The sequence below is a fragment of the Callorhinus ursinus genome, unplaced genomic scaffold (genome assembly GCF_003265705.2).
Source record: "Callorhinus ursinus isolate GAN/ISIS: 27379988/994484 unplaced genomic scaffold, GSC_fseal_2.0 scaffold26, whole genome shotgun sequence".
Classification (NCBI taxonomy): Eukaryota; Metazoa; Chordata; class Mammalia; order Carnivora; family Otariidae; genus Callorhinus; species Callorhinus ursinus.
The window spans coordinates 13,764,789-13,785,858 of NW_027397088.1; the positions used below are offsets into that span (position 1 = coordinate 13,764,789).

At 50.0% G+C, this 21,070-nt stretch overlaps 1 protein-coding gene and 1 long non-coding RNA gene across 9 annotated transcripts in view; one reads left to right on the forward strand and one right to left on the reverse strand.

The window, feature by feature from the left end:
- The window catches only part of PHACTR1 (phosphatase and actin regulator 1), a 554,233-nt gene that overhangs the window by 520,721 nt on the left and 12,442 nt on the right, over positions 1-21,070 (forward strand). For all 8 annotated transcript variants that reach the window (XR_012373825.1, XM_073877583.1, XM_073877585.1 and 5 more), the window contains one exon: positions 18,657-18,712. Coding sequence is in view for 7 of the 8 variants with exons in the window: in XM_073877583.1 (XP_073733684.1) it covers positions 18,657-18,712 (56 nt within the window). In the remaining variant the exon portion in view is untranslated. The remainder of the gene's footprint in view (positions 1-18,656; positions 18,713-21,070) is intronic.
- LOC141370131 (uncharacterized) lies at positions 10,208-12,421 on the reverse strand. Its single transcript, XR_012373894.1, has 2 exons — positions 12,139-12,421; positions 10,208-11,373 (listed from the first exon to the last, which is right to left on the reverse strand). It is a non-coding gene; the product is annotated as an uncharacterized lncRNA (long non-coding RNA).

Genomic DNA, 21,070 nt, shown 5'->3' on the forward strand with positions numbered 1-21,070 from the left:
GCATTGTAATAAGCATGATTCTGACGTACCCTGATGCTTGAGAAGCAGGGGTCTAGTAGACAGAGCAATCCAGCCTGTGAAGCCTATGAACCTTAGATTGGAAGCTCCATCCTCCATTTACTGGGTGGGTCCCTGTCCAGCCTCAGTTTCCACATCTGTCAAATGGACTTCCCACCCAAGGTCATCAAGAGCTCTAAACGAGTAATTCTCCCAGTTGTAGTAGATAGTGAACACTGGTTCCTTCCTTCTCACTGTGAATTTGAGTGTTATATTACACGAGACTCTAGACTCTTACTACTCAAAATAACTAAGGCTATTCGCCCTAACAGGTAAATCCTAAATCCCCGTGGCTTGAGAGTAAAGGTTTATTTTTCACTGAAGGAAAGCCTAATGTGGATCAGACGGCCTCTCTGTCATATAGCCTTCACACGCTTCTAGAACACACAGCTCCAACATCTCCATAGCAAGGGAAGAGGGGACGGAGGAAATACACACATCGCTTTTGCTCATGACCCACCAGCCAGAACTAGGCTCCTGACCCCAATCCAGCTACAGAAAAGGCTGGAGAAGGAAAAGGAGCTTTTGGGATATTTGACAAGCCCAAAGTGTCTTAGCCACAACTCCATGGAGTCAACATTTGTCACAGGTCTTCTGTATTTGATGGTTGTTCCGGTCATGGCCCCAGTCATATAAAAGGGACCATCATATCCGAAACAGACGTGATTAAAAGGCTTTTCAGAAATTGTGGTATATACATTCAATGGAATATTGTTTGGCCTTTAAAAAAAAAAAAAGAAGGAAAACCCTTCTATTTATAACAACATAGATAAACCTGGAAGACATTATGCCAAATGAAATAAGCCAGACATGGAAAGACAAGTACTGCATGAACTCATTTGTATGTGGAATCTCTCTCTCGTTTGTTTTTTTTTTTTTTAAGAGAGAGAGAGAGCCTGAGCAGGGGGTGTGGGGCAGTGGGGGAGGAAGAGAAAGAATCTTAAGCAGGCTCCACGCCCAGCGCAGAGCCCTATGCGGGGCTCAGTCTCACGACCCCAGGATCATGACCTGAGCTGAAATCAAGAGTAGGGTGCTCAACCAGCTGAGCCACCCAGGGGCCCCACTTGTATGTCAAATCTTAAAAATCAAAAACAATGGGGACGCCTGGGTGGCACAGTCATTTAAGCATCAGCCTTCGGCTCAGGTCATGGTCCCAGGGTCCTGGGATTGAGTCCCGCATTGGGCTCCTGCTCAGAGGGGAGTCTGCTTCTCCCTCTGCCTGCCGCTCCCCCTGCTTGTGCTCTCTCTCTCTCTGACAAATAAATAAATAAACTCTTAAAATATCAAAAACAATCGAACTCCGAATGACAGAGTGACAGAGAGTAGAATGGCAATTACCAGAAGCTGGGGAGCGCAGGGCATAGGAGAGGAATTGCTCAAATGGCACAAACTTTCAGTCTTAAGATGAGTAAGTTCTGGAGACTTAATGAACGGCATGGTGACTAGAGTTAATAGTAACACATTATGTACCGTAATGTCCCCAGAGAATAGATCTCAAGTGTTCTCAGCACACACCAAAAAAATGGTACCTTGTGACCCACGTGATGGATGTGTTAATTAGTTTGAGATCATCCTTTCACAAGGTATACATATATCAAAACATCATGTTGTACATTTTAAGTATATACAGTTTTCATCCAAAATAAAAAGAAGGAAGGAGGCAGCCTGAGGGGAGTGGACCACATGAAGAGTCTGACGCTCTGTCCTGGGATAAGTATCACTATGTGTTCCTGATCTGCATCAGTCAGTGATTTGCTCCAGAGGTCCAGTTTAGTGAAGCAACTCACAGAAATCAGAATAATCGCAATAAGAGGGAAAAAGACCCCAAATAAACACTGCTTCCATTTAAAGAAAAAAAAAAACGCGTAAGTACAAATGGGAGATCCCAGAAGGGCACAGTGGACCTTGAGCTGAATGAGTTTGTTTTCTGTGGGTAGAAGGTTAACTTTAAAGAGTGACAAGTCACTAAAGGAGACCACGGAACCTCGGCTCCAACAGATTGGTTCTATTGTGAAGTATTGACTAAGCGCCTACTCTGTGCATGGCTCTATACTAAGTGTCACTTAAAATGTAGCTGGATAGGAATACCTGGGTGGCTCACTGGGTTCAGTGGCTGCCTTCGGCTCAGGTCATGATCCCAGGGTCCTGGGATCCAGTCCCTCGTTGGGCTCCCTGCTCAGCGGGGAGTCTGCCTCTCCCCCTCCCACTGCTGCTCCCCCTGCTTGTTCACTCACTCTCTCTCTCTGAAAAATAAATAAAATCTTTTTTAAAAGTAGCTAGGTAATCATCCCTCTACAAGAAATAAGACAAGCTAATCAAGGCATACTCACTGTCTGCTGGTTTACTCTGGGAAAGAGATGCTAAGGGCAGGTTCTGTGGGGAAGGAGTGTCCTTCTGGAAAGGGTGGGTCCACGTTTTTTTTTTTATTGGTGTGAATTTCTTTGAGATGATTTATCTTCCCATTTTTTTTCCTTTAAAATATTCCCAAAAGATTGGGGGTGGGCAGGGATAATGTAGACCATGAATCATCCAAACATTTGATGCAGAGTCCTTTTCTCCAAAACCAGCATATTAACGGGAGCGGCTTGAACTCGAGTTGTCAGGGCACTTGTCCTGCGATATATTCTTTTTTTTTTTTAAAGATTTTATTTATTTATTTGAGAGAGAGAGAATGAGAGATAGAGAGCACGAGAGGGAAGAGGGTCAGAGGGAGAAGCAGACTCCCCGCTGAGCAGGGAGCCCGATGCGGGACTCGATCCCGGGACCCCAGGATCATGACCTGAGCTGAAGGCAGTCGCTTAACCCACTGAGCCACCCGGGCGCCCCTGCGATATATTCTTTTTCTCACCTTCAGTCTTTGATCCCCTTACAAACTGAAACAGATAAGGTGTCATTTCTCTCATACCGTTATCCAGGAAAAGATCTCTCAGAGCCATTTGTGAACTTACCGGGAGGCAATAAATAAACGGAGTTAACTCATCTTGGGAAGCACTCAAAGTATCTTTCAGTCTTCGGTTGAAAGAGAATTGTGTTGCATGGAATTCTACCTCAAAATCGGGCCTAATGCTTCCAAATTGGCTTACTCATTTTTTTTTTCTTTCACTATGGGCTTTGTGGCTATATCTTGAGCCTCTGTGTGAATTTCTTCACCTACTTTGCAGTGGCATCTTCTGGATCTGAGAAAGTAATAGAATTAAAGCACTTTAGCACCCCTGTGGACACTCCTATCACTGCCTAGAACACCTGTAATTTTACAGATAAGGAAACTGAGCTCAAAAGAAGCTAAGCTGTTAACCAAGTTCATGGCGTTACCTGGCTACACTCGGATTTGAAGCCGCTTTCCTTACCCCAAGTCAGTGCTAAAAAATTAACACACCTGCAACTAATATTACACTGCATGTGAACTAACTGGAATTTAAATAAAAACTGTAAAAAAAAATTTCATCTCCCTCCAAAAAGGGAGAAATGTATTTACTTCTCATTGGAAGCCACAGGCCAGTGATTTGATTCAAAGCCTGACAAGTCATATTCTTCATTATTTTTCTCCACTCATGCCTGAAAGAAAAAGGCCTTAAACCAGAGGTTTTGCATCAAGTCTTTGAGGAACATTTTCAGGAATCAGAAGGCCCGTGGGAAAGGAAACTTGCCTTCTGGCATAGGTGGGTTCCTCCATGGGCACACTGTCCTCCTTGATCCTGCTTTGCAAGCCGAACGTTTAAATGCCCAAGCAAGAGCCGTTTCTCCGTCTTACTAGTTCATATGTGATCAAGTCTCATCAATAATTTTGCAGGCTTGGGCGCCTGGGTGGCTCAGTTGGTTAAGCGACTGCCTTCGGCTCAGGTCATGATCCTGGAGTCCCAGGATCGAGTCCCGCATCGGGCTCCCTGCTCGGCAGGGAGTCTGCTTCTCCCTCTGACCCTCTTCCCTCTCGTGTTCTCTCTCTCTCATTCTCTCTCTCTCAAATAAATAAATAAAATCTTTAAAAAAAAATAATAATTTTGCAGGCTTAAACAGGGACTTCTGAAGATTCGTTGGCTGGTGCCTTGGTTTGGAGTTTGCCCATTCTAGTAGTTGTTATCATTCAAATGAATGAAGCTCTCATTGTTTATCCTTAAGATTAACTTGTTCCTTGTTTCAGTGGTGAAGTTGGCATTTCGTGTCTCCAGAATAATTTCCATGGTATGTCGTGCTCTTTCTCCCTCGCCCACCAAAACTGGCTTCGGGTTTGATTATATGTGATTTTTCTGCAGCTCCTGTAGAGAGCTGGCACACACACAGCCCTGAAAACTTAAATAGCAGAATTGGATTACGGTCGAGAAGTGTGTGATGCAGTTGTTTTTCCTTGTCCCCGCATATCTTTGCTTACTGCTCTCAGATTGCATGCAAAATGCTAATAAGAGTAATCCATTTTATTTAGCTTCATTATGTTCACTTCACAATGCAAAGATTTTTATAATAGCCTCGAAAACTGCATACGTGCTCACTAAATAGACTAATAGAAACAGGAAAAATTATCCAAAGATACAAACCCTGGAAAATCGCTTTTCCCTCTGATTCTAAAGGCAATTCCTTTGAAATATAAGTGAATACGCTTCTATTTTAGGAAGTGGGATCATGAAAATTTTATGTTTTTTGCCCATCGAATCATTAAAACAATCGTTCTTCAAAACGGGAAGCCTTGTTGGTTCCTTTGGAAAAAAAGGAAGTAGGCAGACAGATAAATAGTGCATGCTGATGGTAATCAGTATGTTGCAAAGAGTTTTAACTACCTGAAATCCAACCCTCTTTTTAACTTATGGTCTTCCTCGTTTTGTTCATGGTCATATCGTCACTCACCAAACTCCCTCTTAAAAGACGCTAAGCTTAGACGATTGCATCTTCCTGTGTGTTAATGGATAGTAAGGGAGTTGCCCTCCTGAATTTACTGAACCAATGTACCTGCCACCTACATGTTCCATCCCAAGAAGCAACCCATGTCCCATGCAAGGGGAGCCCTCCGCACACCTTCCTTATGTGACTTGGCGCTACCTTTGTACTCAAGGAGGCTGAGCGGGCAGCTTCTGCTCAGAGCCTGCTGTGTGGGTCCAGCACGTCCTGGAGCACCTCCCCTGCCCACCCCTGGCTCTCGCTGTCTCTCCGTGTGCTGTCACTTTGCCCTCTTTCTTCACAGTCCTTAATGAACAGAGTCATTTGGGACCACAGCCTGTGAAATCTAATTCTCACCCCACAGTCAGCAAGCGGTGCAACCAGAATATGCTCAGGCGTTTTCCACCAAGGAGCTGTAAATCCATACGGCTTAGTCCAGGCGAAAACAAAATAAGCCTATTCTTTTTTTTTTTTTTTTAAGCCTATATGTAATCTCGGATTCAGACTACTGAAGAAATTAGTGAAAAATTGTCAGAAATTTACATCATAGGTTACATGATAGCTGCTTAATGATTTATTAATAGTAGAACGTCAAGGTACGTGGGGCGCCTGGGTGGCTCAGTCGGTTAGGCGTCCGACTCTTGGCCCCATGTTGGGCTCTGTGCCCAATGGGGAGTCTGCTTGAAATTCTGTGTCCTTCTCTCTCTGCCCCTCCTCCCACTTGGGCTTGCTTTCTCTCTCTCAAATAAATAAGTAAAATCTTTGAGAAAAAAACAGAAAGAATACCAAGGTGTGTGTAAAACTACATGGAACATTTTCTTTAAACACTAATCATTTCCATAAAAGTTTTCAAACAGCCTATTTGACAGCAAACTTGATTCAGAAGGACAATCTGATCTCCTTTATGTACATCACGGTCGCCCTCTTGTTGACTTGGTGACAGAGCCCGAAGGCCATGGATGCTGCGAGGAGAAAGCAGTCCTCCTGTAAGGATGTCAGTGAACAGGTGGGGCAAACCGTCCTGTTAAGGGAAGCGTGCCTTTAGCTGCCACAAGTGGGAGAAATCACAGCCACGCCGCTCTGATCCGACTGTGGAGCCGCCAGGACTGACCCCCACGTGGGCCAGAGCTTGAGGAGGAGCCAGGAGTCTAGAAGCCACAGTGGAGGAGGAGAGCTTAGGATGGAGACAGTACAAAGCACCGTGCAGTTGTCCACGTCATGTGCCACGTAAGGAGATGCGATGCCTGGGAGGCGTGACATCTTTGGGGTATTTGATTTTTTAAAGATTTATTTATTTATTTATTTATTTATTTATTTATTTATTTGAGAGCCCCTGACACGGGGCTCTATCCCATGACCATGAGAGCACGAGCCAAAACCAAGAGTCAGAGGTTCAACTGACTGCACCACCCCCCAGGCGCCCCCAGAGACTGTATTGTGGTGACGGTGGTGAGGACAAGAGCATCGTGCTCAGGTTCTCAGGCTGATGTGTTGGGGGACCAGCCTTCCTGCGGGGTCAAGGACTACATAGCACGTGACTCAAGCCCCCCCCTCTTTTGTTTTTAACCAAAATAACTTGGCGTCCATGGAGCAAGCTGTGCAGGTCCTGCGGTTCCCTTCGACTGGTTGATCTTCCGGGACACAGTTTTCAGGCTCAGGTGATACCCCCTGGCAGGGGCTGTCAGTTGCAGCCCAGGGGCCAAAGCCCGCCTGTTGGAACATCAGCCCTGGGGGAGCGCGGAGGCCACCTGCACATGATAGTGACAGAGACCACACAGTCCACCACACCGGACGTATTTACTGCTCGGCCCTTTGGAGAAGAAAGAGATGACACATTTAAGGACCTAGACCGAAGACATTTAGAGAGGGTGGCCTCGCCTCTCACAGTATTGACGCTGGATCCATGTAGGAAGTACGTAAGCTTAACATATCCCCATCACAGGGAGAAATTCTGTTTATCTTCACACAAAGAGGTTTTTCCAAGTGCTAATTTCTCTAAACGGAATAATTGCGCTTGCTTTTACTTACTGTTCCAAACGTGAAGCACCGTATTGTTTTACAAACCATACTGGACAACATTCTTTTAAATTGGATTTATTACCTGAGCAAGTAGGAAAGCTGTTTCAGGGACAGCCAGGTACCATCAGAAGCAGCACAGCTGAGCTGTTGGCCGGCAGCGGAGGGACCAGCTGTACAGGCAGATGAGAGAGGGGATCGATTTTTTTTTTTTAAGATTTTATTTATTTATTTGAGAGAGAGAGCGTGCACAAGCAGAGGGAGCTGCAGAGGGAGGGGAAGAAGCAAGCTCCCTGCTGAGTAAGGAGCCTGACATGGGGCTCGATCCCAGGACCCAGGGATCATGACCTGAGCCGAAGGCAGACGCCTGACTGATTGAGCCACCCAGGCACCCCAAGAGGGAATCCATTTAGCAGAAGATGTGTTGTCCTCAGGAAGGAAGGCCACACGCCATGCCAGGCAGGTCCAGCTGGGAAAGGAGTATCAGTAGAAGTGATAAGCATCGTCTTGTTTTCGCTGCTGGAGCTGGATTCGGGCCCCAGGGACCAGGGATGGAAGTGCGAGGAAGAGGGACACAGGGAGGCAAAGTCCAGCACTGACGCGTGATTCCTGGAGAGCAGGGCAGGCCTGAGCCCGAAGCTCGAACCACAGGTGGTACCTAAACCGAGCTGCATGCAAATGGGAAGAGAGGTTGTGGTGGCCCTTCCAGCAAATTGCAGAACCACAGATGTGTGGGATGTGTGTAAAACTGAGGTGACCAGAGCCTGACAGAACCTCTGAACGTGTACGTTACAAACTCTCTCTCTCTCTCTCTCTCTCTCTCTCTCTCTCTCTCTCTCAGAGAGCCTGTCTCCTGACTGAGAAGCGAGGTGCTGAGAAGGGCCCGGTGCTTTGCTCTGGTTGGTGGTTTCCCATCCCTTTCCTGCTGTGAATGTCCAGAGGGAGGCCTTCCAGGGCTCTGAGAGGCCGAGCGTTCCCCCGCGGGTGGGGTTCTGCCTTCAGACAAGCTCAGCCTCACGCTTTCCTCTGGTTAAAGACATGTGGTCATGGGGCACCTGGGTGGCTCAGTCGGTTAGGCATCAGACTCTGGATTTCGGCTCAGGTCATGATCCCGGGATCATTAGATCGAGCCCCGCGTCACCTCCACACTGAGTGTGGAGTCTGCTTGAGATTCTGTCTCTCCCTCTCCTTCTGCCCTCCCCCCATTAAAAAAAAAAAAAGAAAAAAAAGGCATGGCGGCCAGGCTGCTCTCCTGGGGGAGGAGACCGCTCCTGAAGGAATGTTCCACAATCAGCCATTTCCCTCAGGATGGAGGTGGGTGTTTCTCTGACACCTCGGGAGTTGGTGTTGCTGGTGGTCCTAAGAAGGACAGTACAGTCATGGCCCAGGGCCGCTAATGGAGTCTGCCCAGTTTTCCTGGGCTCCTACTGGAGCGGTGCAGCCCTGAGACGCTGCCGACCCATGCGCTGGGGCCACGCTCACTTGTGATTCCCCTCCGGTCTCCCACATCGAGTGTACATGTAGGAGAGTGAGGGGGGGGTGTGATGTAGGGGCTGTGTATCTCATGTGAGCAGATGTCAGGACAGAAAGAAAAAGAACCTAAGGTAGGGAAGAGAACTTAGACTCTCATTCACCAGGCTGGGAGCCAAGAGTCCCCGGGTAGGCGCATGCTATGAGTTCAGTCAATTTGGGGGAATGTATTTAAGGGAAGGCAGTCTCTTCTCGCGAGGACTCTCCCAAAGCATTGGGTAGATAAGGCCAAGACAGGAGAGAGAAATCATTTCTGCGCGTTGCCTCTATAATCAAGGCAAAATCTGTTCAAAGTGTCCATATCACTGCATTTAGATCCTTTCCCAGACAAACTCATCCCATTCATCTTTCCTGATCCTTTCCCAATTAAAAAGATTTCCAAAGAATGCAAAACTGCAAATCCAGACTGGTTAGACACTCCTAAAGTGCACCATGCTACTAGAAAGAAAAAGTATGTGTGGGGAGGGGGTTGGGTTGGGGGGGGGGTCTGGTCTTTTTTGGTACATCACATATATAGAAAGAGATTCTGTGAAAGATTATCATGCCACGGGAAAGCGCTTACAGTTTAGTGAGAGTAACTACGTTCAATACCCCTCCTTTGGGTTGCAGGACTATTAGTTTAAAAATGAAGGTTTACAGGGCACCCGAGTCACTCAGTCGGTTAAGCATCCAACTCTATTTCAGCCCAGGTCACGATCTCAGGGTCGTAGGATCAAGCCCTCTGTCAGGCTCCGTGCTCAGTGGGGAGTCTGCTTGGTTCCCTCTCCCTCTCCCTCTACCCCTCCCCTTGCTCATGCACACTTCTCTCTCTCTCAAATAAATCTTTTTTTAAAATGAAGCTTTATGTTTACAGCTGAGGAGTGATGGTTCAGGAAGGAGTAGGGGGGTATGGGACTTTTCATAAAGGAGGACTGTAGGAAACTTGGCAAAATAATGTGACCAAAACCCCCTCCACACGGGCATCTGAGACTCTCTGGGGGTTTTGTATGTTCCTCTCTGGGTTTCTAAACAGCATGGGATCTCATCTGAACCTGAGCTGTTATTGTTTCTAGAAATAGGAGCTCATGGGAGGCAGCAGGAGGACATTGGCCAGAAACCCACTGAGTAAGTTGGAGGAAGGAGGCTAGGGATTCCTGCCTCCTGTCTTCCGGCTTCTGCCTCACATTGTACCCTCAGAACTCTCCTTGGGGGGCGCTGATGGCCCTGAGAGATTGGCCCGTTGGGGGTGAGTATGAGAAAAGCATGAGCTGCACATATTCTGCAGCTCCTAGGAGGAGTCCGGGTGGGAGGGGGCAACCTGGGGCCTACACCCAACTCTTCATCCCTCGCCTTGCTTCAGAAAGTAGTCACGGGTTGTGTATGTTGTTTATTGAGGCCCAACAAAGCAGAGGCATCGGGGGAATCTGGAACCATAATATTTTTTCAGTGAGTGGGTAAATAAATTAAATATATAGTCTTACACCATTTTCATGTTGTCTGCGCTGTGTACATCGACCTCCCCGCGATACCGTCCACGACAGTCACTCAGCAGTGACACCCAGAGCTTCCTCTCTTCATTGGAATCACTCTTTGTCCTTGCCCTGATGGTCTGCGTCCATCAAAAGCAATATTCTTTCTTTCTTAAGGGTAACCTGTTTATCAACTTGAGGTCCGAGACTTTTTTCGAGTTACCAAAAATAAAATTTCACACCTTCTACTTACTTTTTTTTTTTTTTTTTTGGTTGTCAAATGATCCTTTATTGAAACATTTTCCTTTGTAGTTAACTAGCCGGGCATTCCAGCGCACCACTGTTGATGTCATCTATGATGTCATGAGGGTGGCGGCCATCTACATTGCAGCCCACAGACTGGGCAGTCCCCAGGATCTCTTTAATGGTTCCAGAGAGTTCTCTCGCTAAAGATCAGTGTCACATCTGTCGGGCAATATTGACAATCTCATCAAAAGTGATATTTCCACTGTGCTTAATGTTTTTCTGCTTCTTTCTGTCTCTTGGTGGTTCCTTGAGGGCTTTGATAATCAGGGCAGAGGCAGAAGGTACCACTTCAATCTGGGCCTGTCTGTTCTGAATGGTCAGTTTCACCGTAATCCTTAGACCCTTCCAATCACCGGTTGCCTTGGTGATGCCATCACCAACCTTTTTTGGAGACAGACCCAGCGGGCCTATCTTCGGGGCCAGGGCAGACGTGGCACTGACTTCGCCACCGGGGCGCCTCAGGTACACGACTTTGATCTCGCTGGGGTCGAACTTAGGCAGCATGGCGGAGGCGGCTGGTGTCGGATGAACCCGGATTCGGGACGACGGAAGAAAGTTGCGCCTTTGCCTCCCCGAGCCGAAAGCCAAAAGCTCTACTTACTTTTAAAAGGGATTTTTCTATCTCATTCGCATTTGGGCCTCTCAGCACTCAGCACATGGGTAGCAGGCAGACTAGCTTGTGGTTACGGCCACCTGTCAGACGGTGGGACTCGGAGCCGAGGTACAACGACATAAGGTGCCCAAGCAACCTTCCGGTTAATGGTGGAGGCAGACCAGGAGGCGGGCCCTGCACCCCAGTCCGTTTTCTCCCCCATACTTAGAACCAAGCTATTTGTTAATAGCTTGAAGCGAAGTTGAAAACTATTAACTGAAATTCCTGGAAAGAGTTGAGTACGTGGATCAATCATTTTAAGAGTTGTTCTGCCTTCTTGGCAGAGAGAAAGGGTAGCAGGGCATAGCCCTGAGGTATAAAAGCAAAACTGCTGTCCATTCTTCCCAGAGGAACGTCTTCGGTGGCCAGCCACCGTGGTGTAGGGCCCAGAGTTCTGGCCATCCCTGAGGGCACAACTCCTGGGTTGAAGTATTATTCATTGATTGAATCATCAAAAATCTGTGGAGCCCCTCCTGTGTGGCAGGTGCCGTCCTGAGTCTAGAAACACAGAGATAAATAAGACATAATTTGCCTGTGAAGGGTTCGTGGTGTAGTTGAGGAGGTGGTCATGCCAGTGGGTAATATGGGTGTCAGGGGTGAGGCCATGATCAAGACGGGGGAGCCCAGCAGGGGGAGCTCCTAGCTCTGCTGGTGGCATCAAAGGAGGCCCTGCAGCTTCTCCAGACTGGGGATGTGTGCCAGGTTAGGTCAAGGTGAACGAGAAAGCGTGAAGGCCAACCTGGTATGGGGGCCTTTCACACTCACGCCGCAGGGCACGGGGAGGGGTGAGTGTGAGCTTTATTCTTAGTGCAGTGTCACCCCTGAAGGCTGTTAGCAGAGGAGTGGAACAGTCTCGCTGTGGCCTCCCTGCCCTCCCTGAGCACCGGGATTCTAGGCAGTCCGTCTGCGGAGATGGGCACCCGGAGGCCCCTCGCTCTGCCACACGGGCACAGAAGGCTGAGGCGTGGGGGGAAGGCCGGCTCCTCCGAGGGCCCCCGCCTGTCAGGTGGCGGACCCGGGCTGGGTACGGATGGTGCTGCTTCTGAAGCCACCCCCAGGGCAGGGCACCTCTGGGGCTCTCCCCAGGCGTGCGCTAAGGGTGTGGAAGGAGGCGTGAGCATGCTGAAAACCAGAGGAGAAGGAGCTTCGAGACGTCGCTGTTAGTCAAAGGTGCCACACACACTAGAGAAAGGTCAGGGAAATCGAGGGCTCTATAAAAGCCACTGGATTTGGCAGTTAATCCTCAGTGACCTTGACACTGACCTGATTCAGGAGAGCAAGGTTCCCGAACCTCGTCACTGTTGTCGCATGGCCCGGCTAGTCCTGTGTTGTGAGGGACAGGCGTGTGCACGGTGGGACGTTGAAGCTAGATGCCAGTAGCAGCCTCCCCAGTCCTGACAACCATGAATGTCTGCAGACCTTGCCAGAGGTCCCCTGGGGGCAGAATTGTCCAGCGGAGAACCAGGGCAATAGAATGGTGTGGACAGAAGCCAGGGTTGTGATGGTTTACTGAGACCTCACGCTTGAACCCCTCTTTGGAGAGGTCGGGCAGCCAAGAGCAGGCTGGAGGTGGAGATTCACTGGGGGAGAGGGGAGAGGAGGAGGGTAGTTTGTTTTGTTTCTAACAGAGAACACATGTGCTTCCCCTAGGGAAAGAACTAGAAGAGAGGGAAAGGGCAAAGACAAGGGATAGTCATGGGGCAACACGCATTTAATGATTTCACAAACCTGGAGCAACTCCAGTTCCCAGGCTGGGTGCTAGGTGCTACAGATGAGGGGGTCCCTTGTTCAAAAAAAAAATGACTGAAAATTTCAAAATGGCAGCAGAGCCTTGGAGCCCAAGCGCAGGGGCCCTTCCAAGTGGGGCCCCTGTGTGGCCGCCCAGGTCTGTGCTCGTGAGTGAGGTGACCCTGGTGGACAGGGGGCCAGGTGGCCCCACGTCACGGAGCCCAAGCCCTGGGGTCTAGTGGGCAGGCTGGGCCGTAACAAGAAGGACAAGCACCAGCAGACGGGAGATACGGGACTGTTGTCACACGTGGTGGGGGCACCTTCACCAAAAGGTTAGTGCCCACAGCAAGTGATGTTTAAGGTCGAAGCTGTGAGTTTGAGGATTACCACCAGACGAAGAGAAAGAGAGAACGCGTCGCTATAAGGAAAGGCACGTGAATCTAGAAGAAACGTAGAAGACACAGTTACGTCTAAAGGACAGAGTGTGGGCTGGGGGGGATTCTCGGCGAGCGTGCAGATCACAAGGACTTTTCTAGGACCCTGGGTGCTTGACTCCCTCCTGCAGGCTCTGGGTGGGCGTGGGTAGTTTCCAAGCAGGGAGTGCTGTGATCAGGTTTCCCCTTAGACCATCCCGTCCGGGGTGGAGGAAGACCCCCGTGGGATGGGCTGCAGCAGCCCGGCGAGAGGCTCCAGCTGTGGTGGGCTGGAATGGGCTGGAACGGAGGTGGTTTGGACCTGGCGGTGGATTGGCGGTTGAGGGTCAAGACCACCAAGGACAGTTCCCAGTTTCCTGGCTTGGGCAACTCACGGGGATGCAAAGCTGTCAGGACAGGAGGGGTGATGGATGAATTCATTTAGGACCTTCTGAGTTTGACAGCCTGTAGGAGTATAAGCTGGAAAGGCGGTCTGGAACTCAAAACTACGACTGGAGGTATAGATTTTGGAGTCACCGGGATATAGATGTGAACTGAAGTCACAACTGTGGATAAAATCTTCCCAGGAGTGTGTGTGGCATCAAGACGAGCAGGATCTGGGCTAAATAATTACTAAAAGCACCTGTTTTGGGGGCATCTGGGTGGCTCAGTCGTTAAGCATCTGCCTTCGGCTCAGGTCATGGTCCCAGGGTCCTGGGGTCAAGTCCCGTATCGGGATCCCTGCTCTGCGGGGAGCCTGCTTCTCCCTCTGCCTCTGCAACTGCCCCTCCTTGTGTGCTCTTTCTCTCTGACAGATAGATAAATAAAATATTCTTAAAAATAAAAAACACCTCCGTGGCCTTCTAACACCTGGCGATGTAGCAGTGACCAAGGCCACACACAAACGCATGCAACCGACACGTTCTCCAGAAAGATTCCAAAGGAGGGGTCGTAACTCAGTGCGTCTCCCCTCCCCGCGGCCCCACCAGGCCCGTCTGCACCCTTTCCAATCCGGAGCAGCAGTTGGGAAACCCGTCTCCTCCTGCCTTAGGAGAGAGGACAAGTCCTTCCCATTTTCTCTTCCCCTCTGGAAGGGCCGTTCCCTCCCCCTGGGGCTGAAATGCAGAAGACCAACCTCAATTCTGCTTTGCTTTCTCCTGAAATGCAGATACAGCTTTCAGAGATCCAGACTTTAAAATCAGGGCCCTCCAAACAATATGCAGTTGCAAAGGCAAATGAAAGCCGTGACCTTGCAGTTCTGACACCAGCAGAAGGTTCATTCGCTCCTTGCAGCAGAACGAATCCTCCTCATCAGCTTCAGGAGTCAGACCAGCCAGACCTTCAGCGGTTTTTTGTCACATCTCTGGGGATACAGCCTCCCTGCTCTGCGTGCTGTCTAAAGCGTCTTGCCACCACATTCTCTCACGGTCTCTTTTTTCCGAGGCCAAAGCCAAAGTACCATTTGCTTCTGGCCTGTTTGTCTGTCATGGTCCTCGCTTGGAAAAAGAAAAGCCTTAGTTTATGTGGTTGTTTCTTGCGGTTACCAGCATAGTTGTTCAAACTGATACTACACAAAATCCATTTCTAAATTCTGCAAGAACCTGGAAGGCTCCTAGGTGGTGATTGATGGCGCGTGGCATTTAAACAGGAGCTCGGTGATTTTTCACTTTGCAGCCGATGCAGATCATTTAGCGGTGGTCATGTAAAGAAGAAACCATTTGAGGAGTGACAGCAATTTTGCAGCTCAGAGATAACCTAATAAACCAGGGCCACATATATAACAGCAAACCTATTTGAATAGATCACTTGAGAGCACATTAAAACTCCTACTTTTGGATCATTCATTTTACAGAAAAGTTTAACGCCCAAAAATGTTGCCTTTATCATATAGCATATAAATGGTCATGTCTACATACAGAGTCAGGAAGCACTTTTTACATTTAATGAGAGTTTAAGTCTGATACAGTGGCTTAAACGTACCGTCAAGACAGGGGTAAAAGATAAAATACACTCAGAAAGCATCTCTGTCTTTATTCTTGGAGTTATCTGCTCTTTGGGATTATTCATAAAACTGCCCATTTCATTAATACAGTAATTGTGCTCTGCTATCTGGCTTTCCAGTGATCAGTATTTTTGTACAAGGAGATCTAGAAAGAAGCCTTTACTTGGACCATGTCAGGCTGCTCTGGGTCCTTCCCTAAGAAGCTAGCCACTAGAATTCTGAAGCTAGAGCTTTCTCCCTTTAGTTTATGAATTTGGCTCCGTCTAAAGACCAGCCTGTCAAGGAAAGGTATTATTTTAAGCTGATAGAAGTCATCCTTGTGATAAACCAAATTACTTGTATTATAGTAACTGCAAGCCATCAGTTGGGAACTCTTCATTAATTCCAGTACCAAACCTACACACACCATCCTGCTTCCCCTGTCACGGTCAAGAGCCATCCCTCCTCCTGCTTTTGAGGAGGAAGGCCTCTCTGTCCCTGCACCCCAACCCCTCCTGCCTCCTCAGGACTCCTGCACCATCAGCTGAGCCTCCTCCCTCCTCACATAGTTTCTCGCCACCACCACCTCATCCGGATTCTTTCCATTAAACGCACCCAGTCTGCTCCCAGTGAAAAGTATAAACCTCGCCAGAGCCCCCTTCACCTGCAACTCTCTCATGCAGCCAAGCTTCGGGAAGAATCGTGCATACTTGTCCATTTTCTCACCTCCGTTCTCAACTCGCTCCTGCCTGGCTTCCCTTCCCTGCGCCCCCTGGCAGAGCTCTAGGCGAGGTTGCTGCAAGCCCAGCTGGTGTTGATCCCCGTGGGCCGTTTGCCAGGCTCGCCTGACCTCTCGGCAGTACTTGGCACCCTGGGCCGGTGGTACCCATCTTCCCACCTCGCTTCTGGGATGCGAAATGGGTGTTGTCCTGCCCTCTCACCCCGTGGGCCACGCGGCCTGGCCCCTGCCTGTTCCCCACCTTCCTTCCTCCCCTCGCTGTCTCCACTCTAGCACCATGGCTCCGTCCATCCGTCCTTCCCATCGGGACACCGCGTCCCTTCCCCTGGGACCCCTCTCCTGACCTAATTTGGTCAGAATCCCCGCCCAGGTACCTCCCGTTGGCAGCCTGTTACTACGGTTACATTTCATACTTGCTTCCGGGACGACCTGATCAATGACTGCCTCCCCCAGAGGCAGGACCTTGATCCGTTCTTTTACTCTTCCAAGTGCCCAAACCAGAACCCGGCACGGAGCTGGCCTTCAACGAGTAATTTGTAAAATGAACAAACGTGCTTATTTAAATATTTTATTACGTATTTTATTTATATTTTATGTATTTTCCTATCCCCCCCACCCCCCACTCACGCCCCATAAATGAATTCACATTTGGATGTGGCCGAGTATACAGCAGCTGTTTCTAAGAACCATGCCTGCACGAGACAGGGACGACGTCAGCCTTAGCCGTTAAATTACTAGTATTATTTGCAGTGGAGTCCAATACCTTGTCCACGGAAAGTAGGTTCAGAGCGGAGCCAGAACTAGAACCCAGATCCCCTAACTCCTGAGCTGTTTGTGCTTTGTCATCACCATGCCAGAGTATGATTTTCCTACCCAATCTCATTTTCAAAGCCAAAACACCTCACTACTGCACGTGTCCATGGGGAGGGCTTAGCTCCGTTTGATCGCTGTGATTGGCCTCAATGTTCTCAGACCCTTTTAGGAGAAATGAAACATAAACAGGGGGCCTCACTTGAAGGCATGTGTCTTTGACTCTAAGGTTGCCCAGCAAACAGAATTTGCTGTGCGTGTAGTTCAGTCTCCCGTCCTTTTGTCGCCTCCAAAGTGACCCATGAGAAAAAACAAAAACGAAAAAGCCAGCACAGAACCAGGCGATGAGTCTGGCGACAGAATCAGTGGGCTTCTCTGCACAAGCCAGTGGAGGAACATTCTGCAGATGCTTCTGGGCATAAGACTTCTGGGATGCAAGCTCCACCTTGGATCAGGAGCTTATTCAAAACCTACTGACCTACAGCCCCAGCGGCATCCAGAGCCTGGGTTCCGCCAAGGGGCCCCCTAAAGCTGGCTGCCCATCCCTACAAACGAAGTGAGGATTCTGGGGAAAGATAAATGGAAAGGTGAGGCAGAGCCCCCACGCAGCTCATTCTGAGCGGAGTCTGCATTCCAGACCGATGACACAGTTTCCTCCCGAGGTCTGAGAGTGCTATTTTAGGAAAGACTTTGAGACTCCAGAGTCCCAATTTAGAGTCTCCAATATTGCAAAGTTCCAAATATACAGCGGGCCCTGGTCAATGGGAAGAAATAGTGTCTTCATGGGACATTTGGAAGAACAAATGACTAACAAACACAACAGTGTGCTTATAAACTGAACAAACACTTCAGAATACAATTTCCAGCCGTTTCCAGGGTACTGTAGATTTTACCGACCGGTATCTGACCGGAAATCCTTCCGTGCCCTCCCTAGAGCATCAGTGGTGATGCCATTGGGTCTCTCAGAATCCAGGGCAATGAGGAGAAATTGCAGGTGACAAGAAGCGTTCAATGTCAACTCTTTGCACTCAGTAACTCCATGGGCTTTCTGTTTTCACTCCGGGTCTCTCCTGAGGTCCCACGGTGTAAACGCCTTGCCACCTGGAGATAGAGGTGCCGATACCCGGGGAGGAAACACAACCTGTATACTCCTGGGGGAGCGCCCCTTAGGTCCCAGCGCAGGCTGCCGAGCAGCCCGCAACTCCTTCCACAACTGTCTCCTCTCGCACACGCCTCCTCCCATGTTGGGGAGCAGGATGCTCAACTTTGCAGGGTCATTAAATAATTGCCAGGAGCTTCAAAAGTACAAAAACGTCTCTGTGAATACGGGGCCCCACTGTTTGTGTTGCTCATCCCTGGTGCTTTATCCGCCCACACCAGCTTGCACTTCTCCGCGGGGCCCTTCCCAGTTTCCGGTGACCTCTCAGGATGCGGGGCCACCATCGTCCGTCCCTGCCCCCCCCCACTGTTGCATCACAACCAGTTGACGCCCCTGCTACCATGTCACACTGGTTAGGGCCCCATTCCGTGCCAGCACTAGGAGAGGCATTGCAGCTCCTGCTCCTTTGTCCTTCCCCGTCTAAGGCGGCTCTGGTGGGGATGGGTGGGGACAAGAAGAAGAGTATCTATTGTTCTTCGCAGACAGGACACGCTGTCTTGCGTCTCCCCGGGGCCATGAGCCTCTTTCTGTCCTAACTGGATCTGCACAAACATGGCAAGAAGCGAGCTCTCGCCCTAGGGGGGCAGGGGTGGGGGGTGGCGGGTAGAGGCCAGTGTCCCGAAGCGAGGAGGCCACATGAAAGAAAGGGGCCTCTGTGATGAGAAGCGTCCACTGGCCCGGAGGCCCCGGGGGAGCAGGGCTGGGGAGGGGCGGAGGACGGGAGGAAGGAGGAGGGTCAGCTTGGCGTGACGTGACGCAGGGTGCCTTTCCTGGGGTTGAAATTGAGGAACTGAGGAGGCAGTGGTGGTCGGAGTCCATCTCGCATAGCACAGGATGGGACAGGAGCTCCAGCCTCTTGCTCCATCTCATGCACCTATGAGGGCTGGGGAGATTAATGACCCAAGGAGGCTATGATATGGTCCAAAAACTTTTCCTGGATCTTTTCCGCAGGCGGCTGAGCCAGAGGCCGACGGCGGAGGAGCTGGAGCAGAGGAACATTCTAAAACGTAAGTGACTCCGCCTGCGGCCGTCACTGCGGCCTTGTGGTGGCTTTGGCTCTTGTTCAGTGTGTGGGCCACAGGCTTCCTCCCTTGTGCCTGTGTGGAAATGACAGATGGTCGGCGCTCCATCCTGGTGTGTTAGAACATGCCAGGCAGCCTCCCCGGCAGAGGAGGCAAACCCGAGTCCGCTCGGCTCGTTGGGCGCTCGCAGACGGCAAGAACTGCCTTCCCCTTGGTGGGTGGTGAAGCCAGAGAAGCTGTGCTGCTAGAGCCAGGGGACTCACTCAAGTGATTCTGAGCAGCACTCGGGTCACCCTCAAACCAAAACTGACTTAGAAACCACAAATACTGTCTCGATGGCTAAAATAAGGTAGACGGCCGTTTGCAAACTAGGGCTGGAAACCATGACTTTTCACGGCAGGGGCATGCTGTTGATATATCCCCCGCCCTGCCTTCGAAAATTAGATGTAAAGTCTAGGAGAGCACTTCCAAGTGAGGAAGCTTCACGTCCATCTCTCAGGACTCCTGCCGCTAGCCCAAGGCAGGCTGGCCGAAGTCTCTCCCTCTGCCAAGAGAGACGCGCCGTCACTCTGGCCGTGGGGAGAGAAAATGAACGAGCCCCTTGTGTGTTTGGTTCAGGACGCAGAGATACTTGAATAGAGAGAAGGAATCCCCTTGGTGCCTCACCAACATAAAACTACAATAACAAGCATCTCAGGGACACCAGGATTCCTCCATGTGGTGGGAGATATTAAATAATTTAGAAAACGAAACCTCCCTGCACACATCTGCCCCATCATCATTACGACTCTCACCAACACTCTCCCCGAGACGGTCAACAAATAGTATTTTTAGTTTAATTCATGACCCTCCCTCCCCGTACACATCCGCTTCTACGTTCTCTCTAGAAAAGAGAGACACATGCCATGCAGAGTTTCCTAGGAATGCCAGGCCGCGTGCACGCGTGCGTGTGCGCACACACAAACACACGCGCACACGCGCGCGATCACGTGAAGCCTCAGTCTGAGTGGCTGGGTATTTCCACTTAGACGGAACTAAAAGGTTCTTGATCTTCCTTTTCTTCTCCTCCCCACTGCTGTCTTGGGACTTGGTCGGTTTTGAATTGCTTGCTGAGCGTGGGCCGTTGAATTTCCCCTGGGGAGGGCTGCGAGGAGGGGGGTGGCCCACAGCCCCAGCAGGGCACCCGCCCCCGTGAGGCGGGCCTCCGTCCACCTCCTGCCTCCCTGCTCTGGGCCGGCTGCCTCCTCCCCAGCTCTCAGAGGGCGTGATTTTCAGGGCCGGCCTTCCTCCGTGTTGGCTGCACCTCGCGGAATTCCTAGGTCTCTAGGAATGTGTGTATATATATTTTTTTCTAACCACGAGGTGCCCTTAGCAGTTTCAAAGCTTCATATGCTATCAAAGGAATGAGAACTTTTTCAGATGACTTCCACGGTCGGGGATGCATTTGGCCTCCTTTTCTGCCCCCAATCTGATACCTGATCCATTATAACCTTTCCACTGTTGGAAAGAAAAACAGGTGTCCGTTTATTCTGGAAGTGGGAAATCGGCCAAACATGCTTCCTTCCCCCTCTGCCTCTTCACCCACACACACCCCCAACACGGATCTGTTATTTTCCGGAGGAATCTCGGTACAGTGTTGGGTGGCCCCCAACCTGCTCCCACAGGGGCTTCCACTCTCTAAGGGACTGTTCAAGTTGCCAGAAAATACTGCTTCTCTCAGCAAGGGCTCGGGTTTGGGAACGAGGAGGTCCAGCTCCCCCCCGCTGTGTGCCCAGCTCCCTGGGAGACCACGGGCAGGGCCCACACGGTGGGTTTTTCTTGCCATCTGGAAAGAGACCCAGATCTCAGAGGTGGTTACTCGCGTCTAGGAAGCCTGAGGGGCTTAGGTTCAGGCGACCCAAGTGGTGACATTAAAACATTGTTCCCAGGGTTCCCTTTGGTTCTAGTCCCTCTTCCTTCTTACCCCGTTCAAATGGCCGAATTAAAGAACTGCCTGACCAAGTTCAAACAGGGTGATCGTTTCAGTTTTGAAACTTTTCAGAAATGAACGTCTATTTCCCTATTTCCGCTAACTCTTCTTTTTTTCCCTGCGTTCTGGAACTTTGTTTTCCTAAGAATTTTTTTTTTTTCCCCATCTCCCTTCTGTGGACCAAGAAACTTTTCATGGTATGAGAAAACACCCTCACGCAAATTATGCTGAGCCTGGCTCTCTGGGCTTCCGGTCACTGGGGGAACCATCTGTGTGAGGGTGCTGGGGACACGGACGCCACGGCTCTGCGGGGGTGGGGGGCGTGGCGTGGGGAGACCCCTCTGCTGGAGGGTCTGAGGCCACCTTCCAGCCCC